General features: G+C 43.1%; 1 protein-coding gene across 2 annotated transcripts in view; it reads right to left on the bottom strand.

Annotated features, from left to right (window-relative positions):
- mre11a (MRE11 homolog A, double strand break repair nuclease) overlaps window positions 1–23,495 on the bottom strand; it is a 67,919-nt gene that overhangs the window by 31,102 nt on the left and 13,322 nt on the right. For both annotated transcript variants that reach the window (XM_078221795.1, XM_078221796.1), the window contains exons 6-11: window positions 15,046–15,187; window positions 9,398–9,512; window positions 8,450–8,635; window positions 6,707–6,878; window positions 2,435–2,515; window positions 1,129–1,255 (exon numbers count right to left, since the gene is read on the bottom strand). In XM_078221795.1, coding sequence (XP_078077921.1) covers window positions 1,129–1,255; window positions 2,435–2,515; window positions 6,707–6,878; window positions 8,450–8,635; window positions 9,398–9,512; window positions 15,046–15,187 — 823 coding nt within the window. The remainder of the gene's footprint in view (window positions 1–1,128; window positions 1,256–2,434; window positions 2,516–6,706; window positions 6,879–8,449; window positions 8,636–9,397; window positions 9,513–15,045; window positions 15,188–23,495) is intronic.

Raw genomic sequence — 23,495 nt, 5'->3', positions numbered from 1 at the left:
AAACTGTTGCAGCAGCTTCAGGCAAGGAACAGATATGTGATTAAATGTCAATATACTGATGTCATTGCCCAAGTTGCGCCACTCCACTGTTAGCTTTGCAAATACAATATCTTATCCTTTGCTTCCCCATTTTGTTGGAACTTGCTGTGTTTTCCTCATTAATTGCGCAGTAAACATGCAACAGAAATCTAATGCTTATCATTTAAGTGCAAGTACCCTTTCAAAAATATCACTAACCGATCCAGCACCAAAAATTAACTTACACAAGTGTGGAGTTTTATTCCTTCAGGTTTTGAATTTTTTGGAATGCAGTCAAAAGAAAAGTAGCTATTTCTATCAAGCTGAAGTTTCTAAATAATTTTTTTAATGCACAAACACAGCTCCAGGACTTTAAATTACTACCGGTTTGCTAGAAAGAAACTAGTAGGTTTCACTTAAGAACTAGCTACATGACAGTTAGTTATGAAATGCTAATGTTTGTACAGTAGTAAATTGTTCTTCCTCAGACTTTGTAGTAACTTAAATAGTGCTATGCGGAATCTGATATTTGCTAATTTCTGACTTGGAGCAAATGCCTAAAAACACAAGTGATTATTGGAAGTAGAAAAATATTACATAAGTCAATGTTAAAATAAACTATTGGAGCTTGGGAGGGGTGGAGGACATGCACTCTTGTTTATAAAAATAATGGTTGATGGAAACTGATCCTAGTATTGGTAAGGTAGCAGAGTGGTTCTGTTGCAAGATTATTCAGCTGTTTGTGGATTAAAATCCCAGCAATGCAATTTAAGAACTTGAATTCATTTTTTTTAAAAAGATTCAACAAAAGGGTCTGGTATCAATAAAAGTAATCAATCTGTCCACTTGATTGGGACTCCAAATTAAAATATATATTCCTTCCAGCACCCTACTTCCCTCCCTACACTTCCTGGTTTAAACTCAGAAGGATTTTTCAATCCTATTGGTGAAGCAGATACATAGTTGCTTGCCCTGTTCACACAGGTCCCAGATCCCCCCCGTAGTATCAACGTGCTGTTTTGCCTCGAGTCAGTGCAAAAGTCCATAGAAAGTTTGTGGGCAGTGCAAATCTAACAACTATTAATTGCTGACCACAAAATCCAGACCTACCTTTTTTGTCTTTTTGTTCTCTATGCCGGAAGAAGTGAATGACATCCTTGGGGTTGGCCACTCGCTCTACAAACTTCTGGCTAAATCGAAGGGTGTTGAAAGGTTCAAATCCCCCGCTGTAATCCACCTAAAGCACACCAACGAATTGCAAAACTCAGTACAACTTATACTTAAGTTTGTGATAAATTGATTAAACAAATTTTAAACAGAATTGGTACTTGGCATCTTCACTCACTGGATATTTTTAGATACACCAATAATTGTCAGGGCTCATAGCCTTTGCAGTAATCAGTGCCTTCAGCCATTTCTTGATATCATATGGAGTAAATTGAATTGGTTGAAGACTGACATCTCTGATGCTGGGGACCTCTGGGGAAGGCCGAGATGGATCACCCCACTCAGCACTTCTGGCTGAAGATTGTTGCAAATGCTTCAGCCTTATCTTTTGTACAGATGTGCTGGGCTCCTCCATCATTGAAGTTGGTGATATTTGTAGATGGTGGACAGGTTTTGGGAGGGTCAGGAGGTGAGTTACTCGCCGCAGGATTCCTAGTCTTTGATCTGTTCTGGTAGCCACAGTATTTATATGACTAGTCCAATTCAGTTTCTAGTCAATGGTACCCCCAGGATTTTAATAGTGGGGGATTCAGCGATGGGAATGCCACTGAATTTCAAGGGGTGGTGATTAGATCATCTCTTGTTGGAGATGGCCACTGCCTAGCACTCGTGTGGCGTGAATGTTATTTGTCACCTGTCAGCCCAAGACTGGATATTGTCCAGGTCTTGCTGCATTTAGGCATGGACTGCTTCAGTATCCGAGGAGTCACGAACAGTGCTGAACAATGCCCATCAGCGAACATCCCCACTCCTGGCCTTATGATGGAAAGAAGGTTATAGGTGAAGCAGTTGATAACGGTTGTTCCTGGTACATTACTCTCGGGTGAGGTTTGAGAATATGCATCGGGGGAGTATATGGTGAGGGAGGTCTTTAATTGTATTTAAATAGATTAAATTCAGGTTCATGCCCACAAGGGTAAAGTTGCCGTCGAGGGGCACTGGAAATCGGAGATCGCAATCGCTGCCATCATTCCTGTGGATGGAGAGTGCGGGCTCAAGATTGCCCCCATTATGTTTTAGACAGAATAATTAACATATTTTTGACATCACTCGAAAGGTTATATACTCCTGACATTTTACCCATGATAGAAATATCTTTTAGCATTTTAGTTCTTCAAAATTAGCTTTAATTTCAGCCAATTCTAATGTGCATTTTATAAAGCGCAAAGTCATTAAAAAGAATACTGACTCTCAATCTTATTAGGGGCTTTTCTGGTTGACGTGGATTTCCCAAACGTTCTCTTTCAGCAACATCCAACATTCCTTCCACCTATAGGATGAATACAAAGAAAAAAATAAAATGAGCTATTAGTCAATTAATACAATAGAATTATTATTCAATGTTTAAAAAAAGATTGAGAGTCTCCACTCATTTGCGACTGTCCGAATAATAATCTTATTCTGTAAATATTTAGCATGTATTTCAGTTAAGTATAAATAAAATTCTTCAAAAAAAACCTAATCAAAATTAAACGCTGTAACAGAAGTATACAAGTTCTGACCACACTTAAATGACCCACAGTACAAGCATGCAGAAATCACTGTGCATTCTATAGTGGTCTCAAGCTACAGGAACATAGCATCTCCAGAAGGGTGGAGATTGGTGCAGAACCTGGATGCAATTTTACCATTAAGTTGCACCTGTTTTCAGGCATGAAAACTTGGTAAAGTCGGGCCTGAGGCGAGTAGCGCGATCCACCTCCGCACCCATTCCTCCTTTACCAAATGGTCAAAAATGGGGGGAGAGGGTCAGATGGCTCTCTGGTGGGAGGGGGAAGAGGGTCAGATGGCTCTCTGGTGGGGGGAGGGGGAGGGAGGCGGGTCAGATGGCTCTGGTGGGGGGCAGGGAGGGGCAGGAGTGGTGTGCTGCCACTCTGCATGTGATCAGTGGGGGAGGGGGAAGGGGGGATCCGCTGCCACTCTGCATGCAATCAATCTGAGTAACGGGGACGATAAGGGGGTCAGTTATGTTGTGAGGGTGGGGGCCAGGGGGAGGCATTAGCCGGCCCGTGAGGGATGTGGAGGGGAGCATTTCTCTACTTTTTTTTTTAAACCGCGCATGTGCAGTTGAAGGTTCCGATCGGAGCAGCAGGGTTTCAGGCGCGCTAAGTCCCGCCCACTGGCTTCTGCAGCGCAATTCAAAATCGCTGATTTTTTCAGGCAGAGTTCGTATGGGGGCGTCAGAAAACGGGTCTAAAAGTCGAATGTGAAACACTCCCAGTTTGAAGTCCACCCAGCACTCAGAATTAAAATGGTAAAATAGGGCCCCCTGTGTCTTCTATCGTGAATGAATTCATTCTTTGCAAGGATGGGGGTAGGTGCACACCTGCACCTTCCACTGCAAGTGAACTCATTCCGCGTGGAGAATCTGTTGTCATTTTCAGTGTTGGTACAGACCAAATCAGGCTGCTATTGTGCTGTTATAGCACATATAACCACCCTACCCTACCACCCCACCTCCAGCAATCACACTGCTCCCAGTAGCTCAATAGTTGTGACCCAAATGGGTGTTTTCATGCATTCCTGTTATACGTGCTTTAATGTGTTTGCTGTCAGTAATGAAAATGAACATATTTATATCCCGTTGCCCTTTATCTGCCATCTCAAAGGAAACATAGAATCCCTACAATGCAGAAAGAGACTATTCGGTCCATCGAGCCTGCACCAACTCCAAAAGAGCATCCCACCCAGGCCCTCCCTATCCCTGCATCCTGCACATTTACCATGGCTAATCCATCTAACCTGCACACCAGAGGGATCTTTACATCACAAGAGATAACTGAATGCATAAATGAATTATTGGGCTCATCTATTTGTACATTATTGCCAGGGCACCTTAAACAGAGAAACCTGCTAGTCCTCCAAGTGAATTCATGGAGTGGGATCTTGAAACTGCACTCTCCATCTGCAGGATTACTGGCAGGGCCTCAAGGTCTGGAAATCGCAAATCTCACCAGCAAGATCGCGATTTCCGATTTTCACCACCCCTCGCTGGGACGCAATCAGGTTTACACCCATAACAGGCGAGAACCTGATTTGCATTCATTTCAATAAATTTAAATGTAATTAAAGACCGCCTCACCAGATCTCCCCCCCCCCCCCACTACATTTTCGTACCTCGCTGATGTGACGTCACATCGGCGAGGTTTACAACAGGTTCACCCAGATATGAATCCGTTTTGGGGATCTCCCCAGGGGGCGCACAAAAGTCTGTATAGCCCCTGGGGGAGAGGGACATGGCCAAGCACTACCCTGGCAATGCCTGCTGGCACCAGTCGGCACTGTCTAGGGACAGCCTCACATGCGGGGACTCATCTATTTGTGGTAGTGGTGGTGGGGGGAGCAGACACTGCGAATGATGGTAATGCCGGCGCTCATCGGGGCTCTAAGAGTCCCTGTCTCGCTAGACTGACAGCGCAAACCACACCAATTCTATTTTTTGGGAGTTAAAGGGACAAGATCTGGAGATAAAACTGGCCAGTAGAGCTGGAGAATTCCATACCAATTTTCTAACCAGAACTGCCAAATTCTCGTAAGATTCCGTCCATATTGTTGAAATGAAACTGTCCCAAGGTTTGCTATATCCCTAAAACATCCATTGCTCATTCTCTTGTATCTTTCTTTTAAAGATTAATAGGACCTGTTGGATATGTTGCTTTCCTCCCCTTATAAAATCAGTTTAGAGACTTTGACAGATCAACCAATTTTGTCTCTTGATAGAGCAATCATTAAGAGTGGAATGGCTACTAATCAATGAAAGTAAGGAATCCACTTTCATTATGGACAAATACTTTGGGCTCCATAGATCATTTAGACAAGTCATTGAAGCACAATTATATTATTGAAAGATGAGAGAAGGACCTGAGAGAAAATAAGAATCATTAATACCAGTATCCTTAGCTAGACAGGAACTATTGCTGACAGGATATTTTTGGCAGAGAAAAACTCAAAAGCATTAAGAACTGAATCACCTTTAAGGAGTATTGCAAATAGAAAAATTAAACCGATCAACACAAAATCCTTCAGCTGCTATAATCTGGATTGGAAAACTCATGTATTTTAACCATATTTTCTTGTGTTTGGTGATTTCCTGATGGCAGGCAAGATATACTGCCAAGTTAGGCAGGAAACTAGCCCAGAGACCTGTGCTAAAACTGTTTAGAAACCAGGGGTATGCAGCAGCAGTCCAAAGCATTAACTGGATCCACTCCAGTAAGCACAGTTAAAACTAAGACACAGCCACTTTATTTGCTGGACCAAATTTATTGACTTAATTCACAGTCAACACTACTCATTGTATAAATACCCATCACCTGTTTAAAAATGCCATTAAACCGTAACAATGTAATTAATAGGACATTAACACTACTCAGGCCAAGGTAAGAGGGGGTAAGTGTATACTCAAAGAATTTACAATTGAGAAGGAGGAGGTATTAGAAAGGCTATCTTTACTTGAAATAGGTACCAGGGCAGGATGGGATGCATCCAAGGGTATTGAGATGAGTGCGTGTAAATTGCAGAGGCACTAGTGATAATCTTCCAGTTTTCCTTTGACACAGGGGTTGCGCCAGAGAACTGGAAAATTGTGAATGTTACACCCTTGTTCAAAAAGGTGTCCAAGAATAAAACCAACTGTTACAAACCAGTCTGTTTGACTTCAGTGGTAGGGAAACTTCTGGAAAATGGAGTTCGGGACAAAATCAATAGTCACTTAAGACTGTTGGATAATTAAGGAAAGTCAGCATGGATTCATTAAAGGAAAATCATGTTTAACTAACTTGTTGGAGTTTTTTGAAGAGGTATGAGAGAAAGTTGATAAGGACAATGCTATTGATTTGACTCGTATGAATTTACAAAAGGCATTTGATACAGTGCCATACAATAGGCTTGAGCCCAAAATTCCAGCTCATGGAATAAAAGGGAAAATAGGTTCTTAGATAAGAAATTGGATGAAAGACAGAAAACAGAGAGTAGCGATAAATAGTTGTTTTTCAGACTGGAGGAAGGTTTGTTGTGGAGTTCCTCAGGGAGCAGTGTTGGGACCCTTGCTCCCGCTGATATATATATATTAAATTACCTGGACTGTGGTGTTCAGGACATGATTTCAAAACCTGCAGATGATACGAAGTTTGGAAAAGTTTCAACTTTGAGAGGAACAAACTTCCTGAGAGGGTTGTGAAGTTAGAATTGATCAAGGTATTCAAAAGGGAATTGACTTGTTATCTAAAAAGAATATGTAGGGATAAGGCAGGGGAGTGAGGCTAGCTGAATGCTCTTTCAGAGAGGCAGTGCAAACTCAATGGGCCAAATGGCCTCCTTCTTCAGTGTAAAGATTCTGTGACACAAAGGGCACTCATTGCAATTTGTATTCTCAGTAGAGAAGTTTTTAGAATAAGCTCAGCATTGTCTTCTGCAGTATAACTTAGATCAGGAAATGACTTCTTGCATTCTACTGGCTTACCTTCTCTACACAAAAAGCCTCGATTTTCTGCATGACTTTGGGATGATCTGGATTAAATATATCGGAGTGATCTGCAAGAACAACATCCTCAATAAAGAACTGGCGAATTGTTTTCAAAGGAATCTTCCGCAAGTTCATTTTCTTCCCTTTGATTCGCAACAACCCAACGTGCCTATAATCAAGAGCAATAAAACTTCATAAATATCAGTATTAAACTGTTCAGAAAGATTGATGAGAGCCATGGATCATTCCATGTCAATATCAATTGATTCTGACTCAATTACACACACTTTGAAGAACTTTGCTAGAGATATTGAAGTGAATTTTACAAATCTATGCTGCTTGAAAGCATAGCAGCAATTCAGTTAAGAAGTCAATGCATCGGACAGGATTAGCACATTGACCTTTGCATCCAAATGGCAGATATATACTCCTGGTGTGCGAAACTCTATACTAGGAGTTAATTTTACCATTCTTTTTAGTTCTAGATAATCAGGTGCTCAAAATTGAATAATTTTCAGTGACCAGACAAATACTGCAAACAATGGACAGACCCAAGAATATAACAGGATCAGTGGAATAGTGACAAGGAATAAAAACCATGGGTAGTTCTTTTTTTCTTAGTGACACTAAGGTTAGGTGTCACATCAGCAGTATGCTAGTCTGTGACTTTGCTGTTGGAGTCCTTTTTTTTCATCTACCCACTGAATAAATAGCAGTCAATAAATCAATATGCATCTGCTATACCTCTCACAAACAGATTTTCAAAAGGCAAGTTGAAAAACAAACTGGTCCATTATGTAAAGTGGCCCATTATGTAGGGCAGCATGGTGGCACAGTAGTTGGCACTGCTGCCTCACAGCGCCAGGGATCCGGGTTCGATTTCCGACTTGGGTCACTGTCTGGGTGGAGTTTGCGCATTCTCCGTGTCTGCGTGGGTTTCCTCCGGGTGTCTCCCACAGTCCAAAGATGTGGGGGTTGGGTGGATTGGCCATGCTAAATTGCCCCATAGTGTTAGGGGCACTAGCTAGGGTAAATGCATGGGGTTATGGGGATAGGGCCTGGGTGAGATTTTGGTCGGTGCAGACCCAAAAGGCCGAATAGCCTCCCTCTGCACTGTTGGATTCTATGATTATATATTTGATATGTTTGGATAGGCAATTTATTGGCTTTGCTACATATAAATGTGTCAAGAAACTTCTACCTTAGACTAAGTTAACATAGTGAAACCTTAACTCAAAACATTAAGTTAGCAGCACAAGAGTTATCAGATTTTAAGAACATTATCACCTCCAAGGTCCCAAGCCACATCATAGCAATCTCATTCAGATGTACGTCATCATTCCTTCATTATTGCTGGGTTAATATCCTGGAATTCCTCATTTAACAACACCATGGGAACACCCAGGGGTTGCATAGTTCAATAAAGCTGCCAGCCACTCATCCTCAGGCAATTAGTGATGGAACATAAATGCAGCTTTTCAAAATCATTTTTTTAAATGTATTGCGAACAGTAGGAAATGCCTTTCAACTAACTCTTCATGTGTGTTAGAAAAGGTATGATGTGGAGATGCCGGCGTTGGACTGGGGTGAACACAGTAAGAGTTTTAACAACACCAAGTTAAAGTCAAACAGGTTTATTTGGTAGCAAATACCACTAGCTTTCGTAAAGCTGGTGTTGTTAAAACTCTTACTTAGAAAAGGTATAGCAGAATAATTATTTTTTTTTAAAAAGGCACATACTTTTTGACAGCTTCGCCTGGAGAAAGAGAAGTGACGACAGTGCTTCCAGGCTGTGAAACATAGAAGAGCTGCTGTTCATTTCTTGTGGGAGCTATTTTACACTCATGTTCATGTCCCCAAATGACAAGGTCAAGGAAGTCATCCAAAAACTGTTCAGGAATGTAATTGGTAGCTCCATGTTTGCTCCTGTTTGAGAAACGACAAATTATATAAATGCTTAACTAGGCGATTTACATTTGTAATGGTCATTTCAGGCACAACTCCATCTCTTAAAGTTCAAAAATGTCATTTTACTTCTTTAGAACCACAACTGACACAAAAATTAAACACTTCTGCAGCTTTCTATTTTCTTCCGATAGAGGAAGAGATGGCTGTCTCATTGGCCGGGATTTTCCAGCCCCAACACCAGCAGGTATCATCACATGCGGGGCAGGAAAACGGCTCTCCACACTATCCCATCTCACCTGTGACAATACCCACCGGTGTCAGGGCCAGAAAATCCTACCCATTATTTCTTTCAGTTGTTTGATTTCGAAAAGAAGTCACGACAGAGCAACTGTCAGTTTCACGATGAATTTAATCTTGAAGACAGTTTCCTTCTATTATTTTTAACAATTCAGTGACCTTCACATTCCAAATCCCATCAAAACAGAGAAGTAATAAAGGCAGGACCTGCAAATTAATTTTTCTTGCTTTCTCTTTGAGAACATTTGGCATTCTTTTTAACTTTCCTTTCACCCATGACAAATCACCTGAACAACTTCTACCTGAAGGAAAAGAATGATCCAAAAATATTTAAAATATTGTGATGTGCTTTGTAAATTAGTACAGGGATCAAATAACCCAAGGAGTGAAATTAATTTTATTGATTTTTTTTCCTCCCCCGGTTAAAATTGCTTGACAATGTTATTAGCCACCAGATTATTAATTAATTAGTTGGTTTCTTACCTGTTTTGATGAATGACGAATATATTAAACCAGCTATCTTCTTCTTCCTTTGGCCTGAGCATAGTAACTTGTTTATTTACAAACATTCGGTAGAGACGCTCATCTGGGATGGCTCCTATGGATTAATAGAGCACACACAGCATTTTACCAAAGTTTCAAAAGGAATTCAAGTTGAATAAGACAAGGTTCCTTTAAAAAGGACAATTCTTAAAACCCTGAACAATACTGCAAAACTTATATTACTTGTACTTAATTCAAAATACTGTACTAAATAAGTCTTAGAAGCAGGTCTACAACCAATATCTTGTAGTTTTTGTCCTTTATTTCCTAAATTTCAGCATGTTAAATTTTGATATTATAGACACAATTCATAACTCATACTTGTGTATAAATATTACAAATTATATATTGCTGAACAGATATGTTGCTGAAGCTTTTCATGTTGCAAATGCAAAAACGCTAAATTTTAAATAATCTCAACAATTTATACTACAGGAGAAAAAGTGCTGATTAGTTGACAAATAGACTCTGATTGGCCGAGGCATTTCTGTGGAGAAAGCAACAGGGAACTAAAGGGTGCAAGTTTGTCAATCATGATTTCCCTTTCATAAATCTATGTTGACACTGCCCAATTTGACCATTCTGTGCTAAGTGTCCACTTATGACATCATTTATAATTGATTCTAATATTTGCCCTGCAACAGATGTCAAACTAACAGGTCGGTAGTTCTCCATTCTCACTGTTCCTTCCATTTAAACAGTGGGTTACATTTGCTATTTTTCAATATCTATTTTTAAAGATAACCATGAATACACCCACTATCTCTCTAGCCACCTCCTTCAACATTCTGGGGAGAAGCTCATCTAGTCCAGGGAATTTATCAATCTTCAATCCAGTTAACTTTTCGAGTACTACCTCTTTATTAATACTAATGCTAATTTCTCTTTTCTCAATTTCACAAGTCTCTCGGTCATCTGTAAAGATAGAGGGAAAGTAACGGTTTAGTTTCTGCGCCATTTCCCTGTTCTCCATTACAAATTCTCCTGCCCCTACCTGTACTAGGCCGACATTTGTCCTGGCTAATCTTTTCTTTTTCACATATCTAAAGAAGCTTTTACAGTCTGCCTTTTATGTTTCTCGCTAGTTTTCTTTTGTATTCCCTTTTTCCCTTTCTTAACCAGTTTCTTGGTCCTCCTTTGCTGGGTTCTAAATTGCTTCCAATCCTCAGGCTGAACACTTTTTCTGGCATCCTTATAAGTCATTTCCTTGAATCTAATGCAATCTTTAACTTATTTTGTTAGCCACAGTTGATTTACCTTTCCCTTTGGGTGTTTGTGTCTGAGAGGAATGTATATGTTGTAGACAGTGTAGTATTTCTTTAAATGTTAACCATTGCCTGTCTACCATCAAATCCCAATCTGCCATAGCCAACTTTCCTCATACTCTCACAATTTCTTTTCTTCAGATTTAAGACCCTAGGTTCAGAATGAACTGTACCTTGTTCAAACTTAATACAAAATTCTATCATATTAGGGTCATGATAATAACCTTTATTGCAAGGTTATTAATTAGTCTTTTCTAGCTTGACTCCTGGTTGGCTCCTCAATGTAATGTTCCACCAACATATCTCATACACGCTCCAGGAATTCCTCTTCAACAGCATTAAGTGCTAATTCAATTAATCCATTCTATGTGTAAATTGAAGTTGCCCATTATTACTGTTACATGCATCTCTAATGTCCTGATTCATACCGTGCCTCACATTAGCATTACAGTTTGGTGGCCTATAAACAAATCGCAACAATGTTTGCTGCCCCTTGCAATGAGTCCCTCAAACTGGGGGAATAAAAGCTAGCAACAGCATTTTTCAAGCCAAGATGTTGATCTAAAGTTTCAGTTAATATAATTTTTAACAATGGCACAGAATATTTCAAGAGATTAGCCACCATATTGAGCAGAGTGTTTTCATTACTTACACCACTGAGTCTCCAACCTCAGGCATGCTGGTAAAGTGAAGTGGCTCACAAAAGGTAGTCAGTGAAGTGGGAGAGAAATCTGGAGTCACAATCTGGACAAAGTGGCATTGGCAAAGCTAGGAGACTATTAATTCTCAATCACAAGTGGTTTACAGATAAAGGAGTAAAATTACAAGTTTAATGACCATGGTGGCAAAAAGTAGTACAGCTTCTTTTCTTGCCTCCAACTCCAAAAGAAGCAAATCAGCTCCAAGGTTACTGAACAAAATCATTTCTCAGGATGACAGCCATCCTTAAATGCCCAAATAAGTTGGTAGCAGTCTTTTACTTCAATCATTGAAGTGATGGTGTTCCAACAATTTTGTGAGGACAATAGGGAGCCCTCACTTAAAATTGTGGTTACGTTCCTGAAAATCACAACTTTTAAGTGAAATTATTTAAAGAGAATCTTAGGAATCAATGTTAAAGCCAGGATTAGATTCCTTGGGCCATTTCTCACTCGGAAAAAAATATACAAGTTGAAAGTCTGCACCATATATGTACTGATGTGGAGATGCCGGCGTTGGACTGGGGTAAACACAGTAAGAAGTTTAACAACACCAGGTTAAAGTCCAACAGGTTTATTTGGTAGCAAAAGTCACACAAGCTTTCGGAGCTCCAAGCCCCTTCTTCAGGTGAGTGGGAATTCTGTTCACAAACAGAGCATATAAAGACACAAACTCAATTTACATGAATAATGGTTGGAATGCGAATACTTACAACTAATCAAGTCTTTAAGAAACAAAACAACGTGAGTGGAGAGAGCATCAAGACAGGCTAAAAAGATGTGTATTGTCTCCAGACAAGACAGCCAGTGAAACTTTGCAGGTCCAGGCAACTGTGGGGGTTACAAATAGTGTGCCATGAACCCAATATCCCGGTTGAGGCCGTCCTCGTGTGTGCGGAACTTGGCTATCAGTTTCTGCTCAGCGACTCTGCACCGTCGTGCGTCGCGAAGGCCGCCTTGGAGAACGCTTACCCGAATATCAGAGGCCAAATGCCCGTGACCGCTGAAGTGCTCCCCAACAGGAAGAGAACAGTCTTGCCTGGTGATTGTCGAGCGGTGTTCATTCGAACAAGACTTCTTCACCGCACGGAACCTTCAACCGATGCTATACACTAGATACATCGATGACATTTTCTTCCTTTGGACTCATGGTGAACAATCACTGAAACAACTCTATGATGACATCAACAAGTTCCATCCCACCATCAGACTCACCATAGACTACTCTCTGGAATCGGTTGCATTCTTGGACACACGCATCTCCATTAAGGACGGTCACCTCAGCACCTCACTGTACCGCAAGCCCACGGATAACCTCACGATGCTCCACTTCTCCAGCTTCCACCCTAAACACGTTAAAGAAGCCATCTCCTACGGACAAGCCTTCCGTATACACAGGATCTGCTCGGATGAGGAAAATCGCAACAGACACCTCCAGACGCTGAAAGATGCCCTCATAAGAACAGGATATGGCGCTCGACTCATTGATCAACAGTTCCGACGCGCCACAGCGAAAAACCACACCGACCTCCTCAGAAGACAAACACGGGACACAGTGGACAGAGTACCCTTCGTTGTCCAGTACTTCCCCGGAGCGGAGAAGCTACGGCATCTCCTCCGGAGCCTTCAACATGTCATTGATGAAGACGAACATCTCGCCAAGGCCATCCCCACACCCCCACTTCTTGCCTTCAAACAACCGCACAACCTCAAACAGACCATTGTCCGCAGCAAACTACCCAGCCTTCAGGAGAACAGTGACCATGACACCACACAACCCTGCCACAGCAACCTCTGCAAGACGTGCCGGATCATCGACACAGATGCCATCATCTCACATGAGAACACCATCCACCAGGTACATGGTACATACTCTTGCAATTCGGCCAACGTTGTCTACCTGATACGCTGCAAGAAAGGATGTCCCGAGGCATGGTACATTGGGGAAACTATGCAGACGCTGCGACAATGGATGAATGAACACCGCTCGACAATCACCAGGCAAGACTGTTCTCTTCCTGTTGGGGAGCACTTCAGCGGTCACGGGCATTCGGCCTCTGATATTCGGGTAAGCGTTCTCCAAGGCGGCCTTCGCGACACACGACGGCGCAGAGTCGCTGAGCAGAAACTGATAGCCAAGTTCCGCACACACGAGGACACCCTCAACCGGGATATTGGGTTCATGTCACACTATTTGTAACCCCCACAGTTGCCTGGACCTGCAGAGTTTCACTGGCTGTCTTGTCTGGAGACAATACACATCTTTTTAGCCTGTCTTGATGCTCTCTCCACTCACGTTGTTTTATTTCTTAAAGACTTGATTAGTTGTAAGTATTCGCATTCCAACCATTATTCATGTAAATTGAGTTTGTGTCTTTATATGCCCACTCACCTGAAGAAGGGGCTTGGAGCTCCGAAAGCTTGTGTGGCTTTTGCTACCAAATAAACCTGTTGGACTTTAACCTGGTGTTGTTAAACTTCTTACCATATATGTACACCATTGTGCATCCTAGCTGAAATAACTTGCAAAATGAAATATATCCCTGAATATAAAAGAGCTCATCCATAGTACTTTTAGAATTGATCAAGCTCCATCTCGTGGCAAAAGTTGGTCAGCAGTGTAAGTTGCAGCTGAAGTCTCAGGACTGCCTGCACTGTCCAATCTCTGCCACTAGATGGCACTCAATGTGAGCTCAGAACAGGAGCCAGAAGTAGAGCAAGTGAAGGACAGACTCCAGACGCTAAGGTAAGAACAGGGGATGGGAGGCAAGGGTAGACTCCGGGTACTCCGGTTTCCTCCCACAGTCCAAAAGACATGAACGTTAGGTGCATTGGCCATGCTAAGTTCTCCCTCAGTGTATCTGAACAGGCGCTGGAGTGTGGCAACTAGGGAATTTCCACCATAACTTCATTGCAGTGTTAATGTAAGCCTACTTGTGACAATAATGAATAAAAACAAATAGTTAATCTTTCTATTCTGAAAAATGACCCATTTACTCTTGTTTTCTCTCTGACAGCCAGTTTCCAATTTATGCTAACACACTTCCTCCAATTCCATGGGCTTTTACTTCATGCGTCAGCCTCTTATGCAGCACCTTGTCAAATGCCGTTTGCAAATCTAAATACACTATATCTACAGGTTCCCCTATACCTATTCTCCCTGTTACATCCTCAAAGATTTTGAGAAAAATTGTCAATCATGATTTACCTTTGATAAACCATGTTGACCAGGTTTGATTATATTCAGCTTTCCTAAATGATTAGCTATTTCTTCTTTGATTATTGACCCCAGCATCTTGGCAATAATACGAGAGTCGGTGTGCAGGGAACATAAAAACTGACTGCACCAGAGAGGCACTTGACACGGGACTTTCTAATGTCTGAGCCATTGTTCATCTCAATAAGCACACCACAACAGCTTTACTGGTCAATTATTTCTGCAGTGAATTTTTAACTCACTGAGAGCATCCTGGGATTTCAGAGAATGCAAAAAACCCATAAAAAATGCAAGCTCTTTCTTTCTTAATTAGACATGAGAAAACTTGTGGCTCATAATAATCTGTAGTAATGCCAATATACTTCAAGTCAAATAGGTTTTTGTTTTCACCAAGCTCGAGAATCTCACCTAACCCATAGAGTGCCAGCTTAGTATTTCCTTTCTGCATCAACACAGGGCTAATGTCGATCTTCTCAACAGACATTGACCGACCAAAATGGTTTACTAGTCCAGCACAGCTCAAAAGATCCAAGGCACACAGTGCATCTGCCTAAAACAGTATTGAAATGGAAAAAAAGTTTCAGTAAAATTACAATGCAATACATACACAGAATCAAATCCCTAAAAACAGAACAAATCCAAGGGCTCAACGACCCCTTTTATGAATTTATGTGATTCAATTATGTACCAAGTAAAGCTAGTTAGGCTAAAATTTCATTGTGTCATAATGGCATTTATTATGGAATTATTTGATGCCATTAAAAAAGAGATGGGAAAAATGGATAAGGCCTGAAAATATGCACAAGAAACATAACATACAATTAACACCAGTCCCCATTCAGTGAGTTTTGCACACAAGCAGTTGGGAGAGAGCACATTCTGAGTGAGACACAGCCAGAATGAGTGTGAGTATTGGGAATTTGGAATACCAGTGGGAATTCAGTACAGTTTAAAGTCACTGTCACAAATATGCTTACATTAACACTTTAATGAACTCACTGTGAAATTCCCCTAGTCGCCACTTTCCGGCACATGTTCGGGTACACTGAGGGAGAATTTAGCATGGCCAATGCACCTAACCAGCACGTCTTTCGGACTGTGGGAGGAAACCAGAGCACCTGGAGGAAACCCACGCAGACACAGGAAGAACGTGCAGAATCCGTACAGACAGTGACCCAAGTCAGGAATTGAACCTGGGTCCCTGGCACTGTGAGGCAACAGTGCTAACCACTGTGCTGCAGTATTGGTGCTTTGTTTTTTCCTCTTTGCTTACAAATGTCTTAAATCTTCAGAGTGGTCTTACCCTACTGCAGCAGTAGAGGCTACAAGGGAGAGAGTTGACTGGTGAGTACTGGGTAAAGTTGGGTAAGTATTTACTACTTCTATCGCTTATAGTTTATAAGGTCTTTTTGTGGTTTATAGATTATACGGGCAATATTCTGTAATAACGGGAACCAGGGAAAAAGGGCCCTAGAGTAATTGATCTTATTTGATATTAAGCCTCTTCCAAAAGGTTTAATATAAAGGGATAAGTGATGGCAGGAGAGTGCAAGCTGTGGTGTGCTCCTCTTGTTCCACATGGGAAGCCGGGAACATTTCCAGTACCCGGGACCAGAATGTGCAGGAAGTGTCTCCAGTTGCAGCTCCTGGAAGCCCAGGTTTCGGGACTGAAGAGCGCCTGGGGACACTGTGCATCCGCAAGGCAGAGAGTATCATGGATGGTTTGTATAGAGAGGTGGTCACACCGCAGGCTAAGACTCCACAGGCAGAGAGAGAATGGGTGACAACAGGCGGAGCAAGAGGTCTAGGCAGGCAGTGCAGGAATCTCCTATGGCTATTCCCCTGCAAGAACAGATATACTGCTTTGGATATTGTTGAGGGGAATGGCCTCTCAGGGAAAATCAGCAACAGCCAAATTAGTTGCACCACGGTTGGCCCTGCTGCACAGGGGAGAAGTAAGAAGTGTGGGAATGCAACAGTTATAGGGGATTTAATTGCAAGGGGAATAGATAGGTGTTTCTGTGGCTGCAAACGAGACCCAGGATGGTATGTTGCCTCCCTGCTGCTGGGTCAAGGATGTCCAAGAAAGGTTGCAGGACATTCTGGCCAGAGAGGGCTAACAGCCAGTGGTCTTGATACACATTGGTACAGACGACATAGGTTAAAAAACGGGATGAGATCCTAAAAGCAGAATATAGGGAGTTTGGAAGCAAGTTGAAAAGTAGGACCTCAAAGGTAGTGATCTCAAGAATACTAATCGGTGCTCTGTGCTAGATAGAGTACAAAAAGCAGGAGATACGTGGATACATAGGCAAGCTGCCTGCAGCTTGCATCATCAACACATCAGTGGCTGTATGAATAAATTGAAGTGATACATTTAGTGAACATGTTTCATAACCAAATTTAAGCTAGCAGGCCAGTGCTAAGCCCTTCACCTGGCCTCTCTCCAGACATAGCATTCCCACCCCACCATTTTCAGACTAAGGATATCCTGGAGGGCCAGAGACAGATATTCTTCCTATCCATACACGAATGTGTATGGAGACTTTGCTCTTTGACCAGGATGACAAGGACCATGTGCAAGAAGTCTCATGCGGACACTTTTCCGTTTGCCTCCTCTACCCTCAAAACTCTAGACAGACCTCTTCCTCTGCTGATCAGAAGACTAACTGCATGGAGCCTCATCAGCCATGAACATTCAACCAGCAGGATGGAGTTTTGGAGTCACGAGTTGGTTACTGTAGTAATTCAGCCAAACTTCAGTTTCCTGTCAGCAACACCCATTATTGTGCTCCCATAGCTTATAGTCAGGTAGTCTCCACCTCGAGACCTACAACTCCAGTCCAGGTAAAATAACAGGCTTAAGAATCCCCTCTGGCTCCTTCCCATTGAGTGAACCTCCACTCGCTCAATAATGCAAGTCGTACTCCATGAAGCCCAGGGGTAGATCCATTCATGATCTCTCGTGGACTTTGTGGTCATCACAACATCCCTCCCCCTTTAGTACCGTGTCTCGCCCAGCACTTCCATGCACAAGGAGATCCGTTCTTTCATTTGGATGGAGGTTCGTTGATGGTGGCGCTGGGTCAGGTGATGTAAACCAAACAGGAGACCTTCTTTCTCGGAGGGAGCATCACAGGATCCTCCTCAGGTCTCGCTTCAGCCCAGAGGCCACTTCTTCAGCCTCTATCTCCGAGTCTGTATCTTTGCAACCTGGGAGAGCCAACGCTGAATCAGCTTCAAGCTGAGGGCTGGCACTGACAGCGGCTTTTTCCATGGCCAGTGGCAGGGATGGCTCAGGCAAGGATTCCTTGGTCCTGAGGTGGTCTAAGTGTTTCTTCAGGGTTTTGCCTTTGTAAGATACCAATCTTGCCCTCTCCATAATGATCCCAGGGACCCATCTGGGACCATCCCCAAGTTCCTGACATGAACCAGATCACCCGTTGCAAAAGATCTTTCTGTCCAGGGGGAATCGAAGTTTCTTTTTTGATTTTTCTGTTGGGACTCCACCTTCCCCGCCTAGTTTAGGAATAATAGACTCAATCCGATACGAAGTCATCGTCCTATCAACAGCTCTACTGGAGCAATACCTCTTGTGGTGTACAGTGTGGTCCTGTAATTGAACAAAAAGCATACGAGTTTAGTCTCCATGGATGCGCCGGTTGTTTCTTTGGACCATTTTTAAATGTTTGAACCGTCCGTTCTGCCAGCCCAGACTGGTGACAAAGTGCAGTTCAGACGTGTTGGATACCATTAGAGAACACAAGGTTCCAGAGATCACCGCTAATAAAGGCTGTGCCATTATCGGAAACCAGGACTTCCAGTATTCAGTGTCTGCTGAAGCTTTGCTGCAATTTCTCGGTCATAGCCCGAGTAGTCGTGGAGCCGATGCAGTGCACTAAAGGGACCTGCAAAGTCGATATGGCCTACCAGGACACTCCCATATATGTAGGAAGCTGAGAGTGGGAGTTCTTGATTTTCCTGCACAGATCACATTGTTTTAACAAGTCTGTGATGCTGGAATCAAAACCGAGCCACCAGACGTAACTTTTGGCCAGAATCTGCATTTTTGAAACTACCAGGTGGACATTACGTAGTTCTGTTAATATTGGATGTCATCCTGGGGACAAAACAATTACTCAGGCCCCCAAAGAATTATCCTGGCCCCCAAAGAATTATCCTGCGCTCAACACTAAGTTCAGAGTTTTTAATGAGGCGGGCTTCTATTTCTTCGGAGCGGTGTCCTTGGAGTCCACTGTGTAAAATCATTGCGTAATTTTGGATAAAGTTGGGTCTAGGATTTAATCTGCCTTGCTGACACTGGCAAGGTCTCCAAAAGGTTGAGGATCATTACAACCTCTTCTACTGCTGGTAAAGGGGCCAGACTTGTGGGCAGCAAGACGCGGCTATGTGTCCGCATTGGCTATCTAGGTCCCAGGACAGTATTCAGCGCTGTATCCAAGCGGAGGCAATGAGGGGAATTGCTTTGTCCTCTTTGAAAAGACCCAGTAACTATAAAAAACCATGGACCATAGACGTATTGATGGAATTTCTTCACACCGAATACGACCACCAACCTTCCTTCTCAATTTGAGAATATCTTCGCTCTATATCTGAAAGGGTTCTGGAGGCACACATGATGAGCTTCTCCACCCCTTCGTTCCAGCGATGTGATAACACTACAAAAACAAGTCTTTTCTTAGGTCGAAAAGGTCCAGTAAGTTGAGTAACAGTAACTAACATCTGACCCTAGAAAAAGTCTCTGCCTGCATTGCTTCCCACACTGGAGAATCGCCGCAAAACTTCTTCTAGGTTGGCCAGGTGTTCCTGTTCTAAAGCCCCCGTGACCAAGAAGTCATCCAAGTATACTGCTCTAAAGACCATAAGACATTGGAGCAGAATTAGGCCACTCGGCCCATCGAGTCTGCTCCGCCATTCAATCATGGCTGATATTTTTCTCATCCCTATTCTCCTGCCTTTTCCCCATAACCCCTGATCCCCTTATTAATCAAGAACCTATCTATCTCTGTCTTAAAGACACTCAATGACCTGGCCTCCACAGCCTTCTGCGGCAAAGAGTTCCACGGATTCACCACTCTCTGGCTGAAAAAATTCCTCATCTCTGTTTTAAAGGATCGTCCCTTTAGTCTGAGGTTGTGCCCTCTGGTTCGAATTTTTCCTACTAGTGGAAACATCCTCTCCACGTCCACTCTATCCAGGTCTTGCAGTACCCTGTAAGTTTCAATAAGGTCCCCCTTCATCCTTCTAAACTTCAATGAATACAGATCCAGAGTCCTCAACCGTTCTTCATACGACAAGCTCTTCATTCCAGGGATGATTCTTGTAAACCTCCTCTGGACCCTTTCCAAGGCCAGCACATCCTTCCTTAGGTACAGGGCCCAAAACTGCTCACAATACTTCAAAAGGGGTCTGACCAGAGCCTTATACAGTCTCAGAAGTACATCCCTACTCTTGTATTCTAGCCCTCTCAATATGAATGCTAACATTGCATTTGCCTTCCTAACTGTCGAACCTGCACGTTAAACTTAAGAGAATCTTGAACAAGGACTCCCCAACTCCCTTTGTGTTTCTGATTTCCTAAGCATTTCCCCATTTAGAAAATAGTCTATGCCTCCCTTCCTCCTTCCAAAGTGCGTATCACACTTTTCCATATTGTATTCCATCTGCCACTTCTTTGCCACTCTCCTAACCTGTCCAAGTCCTTCTGCAGCCCCTCTGCTTCCTCAATATTACCTGTCCCTCTACATATCTTAGTATCATCTGCAAACTCAGCAACATTGCCTTCAGTTCCTTCCTCCAAATCGTTAATGTATATTGTGAGAAGTCGTGGTCCCAGCACTGACCCCTGAGGCACACCACTAGTCACGAGCTGCCATCCTGAACAAGACCTCTATATCCCCACTCTCTGCCTTCTGCCAGTCAGCCAATCCTCTATCTGTGCCAGGATCTTACCCTTAACTTCAAGAGCTCTTAACTTATTTAACAGTCTCTTTTGCAGCACCTTGTCAAAGGCCTTCTGGAAATCTAAATAAATCATGTCCACTGGTTCTCCTTTATCTAACTTCCTTGTTACCTCCTCAAAGAACTCTAACAGATTTGTCAGACATGATCTCCCCTTGACAAAGCCGTGCTGACTCAGTCCTACTTTATCATGCACTTCCAAGTACTCCGCGATCTCACCTTTAATAATGCACTCTAAAGTCTTGCCAATGACCGAAGTCAGGCTAACCGGCCTATAATTTCCCTTGTTCAACATCGGTGTTCCAGTCTTCTGGGACCCTCCCTGCCTCCAGTGATCCCTGAAAGATCACCACCAATACCTCCACAAAGGATGATTGTCATAACACTTTGGAAGTTGGCACATGCTGATGAGACCCTGAAGGCAAACAGGTATACTCATCCTTATGATTGTCACATATTTCCGGGAGGACCCGTCCAATTCAAGCTGGAGATAGGCATGATTCAAGTCCAATCTGCCACCTGTTAACTTGGCATACAGATCTTCAATCCTGGACATCGGGCACTTATCCAGTTTGGAGACCCAAATGGCCGTCAGCTTATAGTCCCTACAAAAATGAGCTGATTTGTTAGGCTTAAGAACAGGAACTACAGGCCCAGCCCATTCTGCAAATTGCCAATACCCAAGCTTTCAAGTTCAGTTCAGTTTCCACCTTCTCCAGCATGGAGTAAGGAACTGGTCTGGCTCTGAAATACATAGATGTAGCATTGGGGTCAGCGTTGATCTTGACCGTGGCTCCTTTTATTTTCCCTCGGCCCTCCTCAAAAGGCTACCCCATGCCTAGCCTAAAGATCTCCAACCGGTTAAGCTTAATCTGCTGGAGCCAATCTCACCCCATAAGGCTTGGACCATGCTCCCGTACAACAATGAGCAGGGAGATGAGCTGATTGCTGTCTTGGTAAGTCACTGGAGCACCTTTTATTTGTAAAGGTTCCCCCGTGTAAGTGGCTAGCCTGGACTTCTTGGATGCCCGGTTGAAGATGCTTATAGATCTGTTTTCTGATAATGGAGACTGTGGCTCCCGTGTCCATCTTCAAGGAATGACCATTTACTCATAACTCCACAATTATTGGGACTTTCCTTGTTACAATATGATTCAGTTGTAATGCCCATGTCTCTGGAAGAGGGGATATTTCCACGGTATGCTCAGGTATCAGCCTCGGCTTTCTTCCCAGGCAGCAAACATTTTGCTCGTCCTGAAATTTTGCCACGGTTGTGTCCTTTGACAGTGCTTGCAGTAATCAGTCAACTAGCAACTACACCTCTCTGGATTATGTTTTTCAGTGTTATTGGAGTCAGCACTGCCATTCCTCGACTGTCTGGTGGTGACATTATGGTTCCTATATCTTTTAATACCCGATTGACACAAGCACTGTCCATTGAAGGCTGGTTGCATGAGGTACCTCCCCCTAGTTGGAAGACAATCACTGCCTGATGCCCCTTGCAGATCCTGGGCCTGGAGATCTTTGTGTTATCAAGTGACAAAGCTATCTCAGTGGCTTTTTTTAAGTCCAAATTGCATTCTTAAACAGCTTCTTTTGGACGATTAGGTAATTTATGCCATGTACCAATCTGTCCCACAACATTTCATTAAGAGGTGGTCCAAATTTCCAGAGTTCAGCTAGTTTCCGCAACCTCGCCAAGAACTCAGTGACAGATTCCCCAAGGGTTCTCCCAGCCACGTTGAAGCGATATCTCTAGAGGATTAACTAGGCTTTGGGTCGTAGTGGTTTTTTACCAGGTCTACTAGCTCATTAAAAGTTTTTGAATCAGGGTCATCTGGATAGGTCAGACTTCTGATCACACTGAAAGTTGAGGCCCTGCATGATGTTAACAATATCACTTTTTCCTTTTCGTCTCCTTCAATGTTGTTAGTACGGAGGATGTATTGCATGCTCTCTGTGCATTGGGCCCAGTCTTAGAAACATAGAAACATAGAAAAACTACAGCACAAACAGGCCCTTCGGCCCACAAGTTGTGCCGAACACGTCCCTACCTTCTAGACCTACCTATAACCCTCCATCCTATTAAGCTCCATGTACTCATCCAGGAGTCTCTTAAAAGACCCTATTGAGTTCGCTTCCACCACCACTGACGGCAGCCGATTCCACTCGCCCACCACCCTCTGTGTGAAAAACTTACCCCTAACATCTCCCCTGTACCTACCCCCCAGCACCTTAAACCTGTGTCCTCTCGTAGCAGACATTTCCACCCTGGGAAAAAGCCTCTGAGAGTCCACCCGATCTATGCCTCTCAACATCTTATACACCTCTATTAGGTCTCCTCTCATCCTACGTCTCTCCAGGGAGAAAAGACCGAGCTCCCTCAGCCTATCCTCATAAGGCATGCCACTCAATCCAGGCAACATCCTTGTAAATCTCCTCTGCACCCTTTCAATCTTTTCCATATCCTTCCTATAGTGAGGCGACCAGAACTGAGCACAGTACTCCAAGTGGGGTCTGACGAGGGTCTTATATAACTGCATCATTATCCCCGGACTCCTAAACTCAATCCCTCGATTGGTAAAGGCCAGCACACCATACGCCTTCTTAACCACCTCCTCCACCTGCGGGGCCGATTTTAGAGTCCTATGGACCCGGACCCCAAGGTCCTTCTGATCCTCTACAGTACTAAGAGTCTTTCCCACTGGTGTCACAGGGCACGAGTTTCTCAAAAAGAGGCATAACGGCTTTTTTACTGGAGAAATTCTTGACTTTCAGAGGTTGTCCAGAGGGAAAGATAGGAAAAAAATGTATTTTTTCCTCCTCGTCGCCAACATACTAATTCAGCCAAACACCAGTTTCCCTTCACCAACATC

This window comes from Mustelus asterias, chromosome 10 (genome assembly GCF_964213995.1).
Source record: "Mustelus asterias chromosome 10, sMusAst1.hap1.1, whole genome shotgun sequence".
Classification (NCBI taxonomy): Eukaryota; Metazoa; Chordata; class Chondrichthyes; order Carcharhiniformes; family Triakidae; genus Mustelus; species Mustelus asterias.
This window is presented reverse-complemented; position numbering and strand designations above follow the sequence as displayed.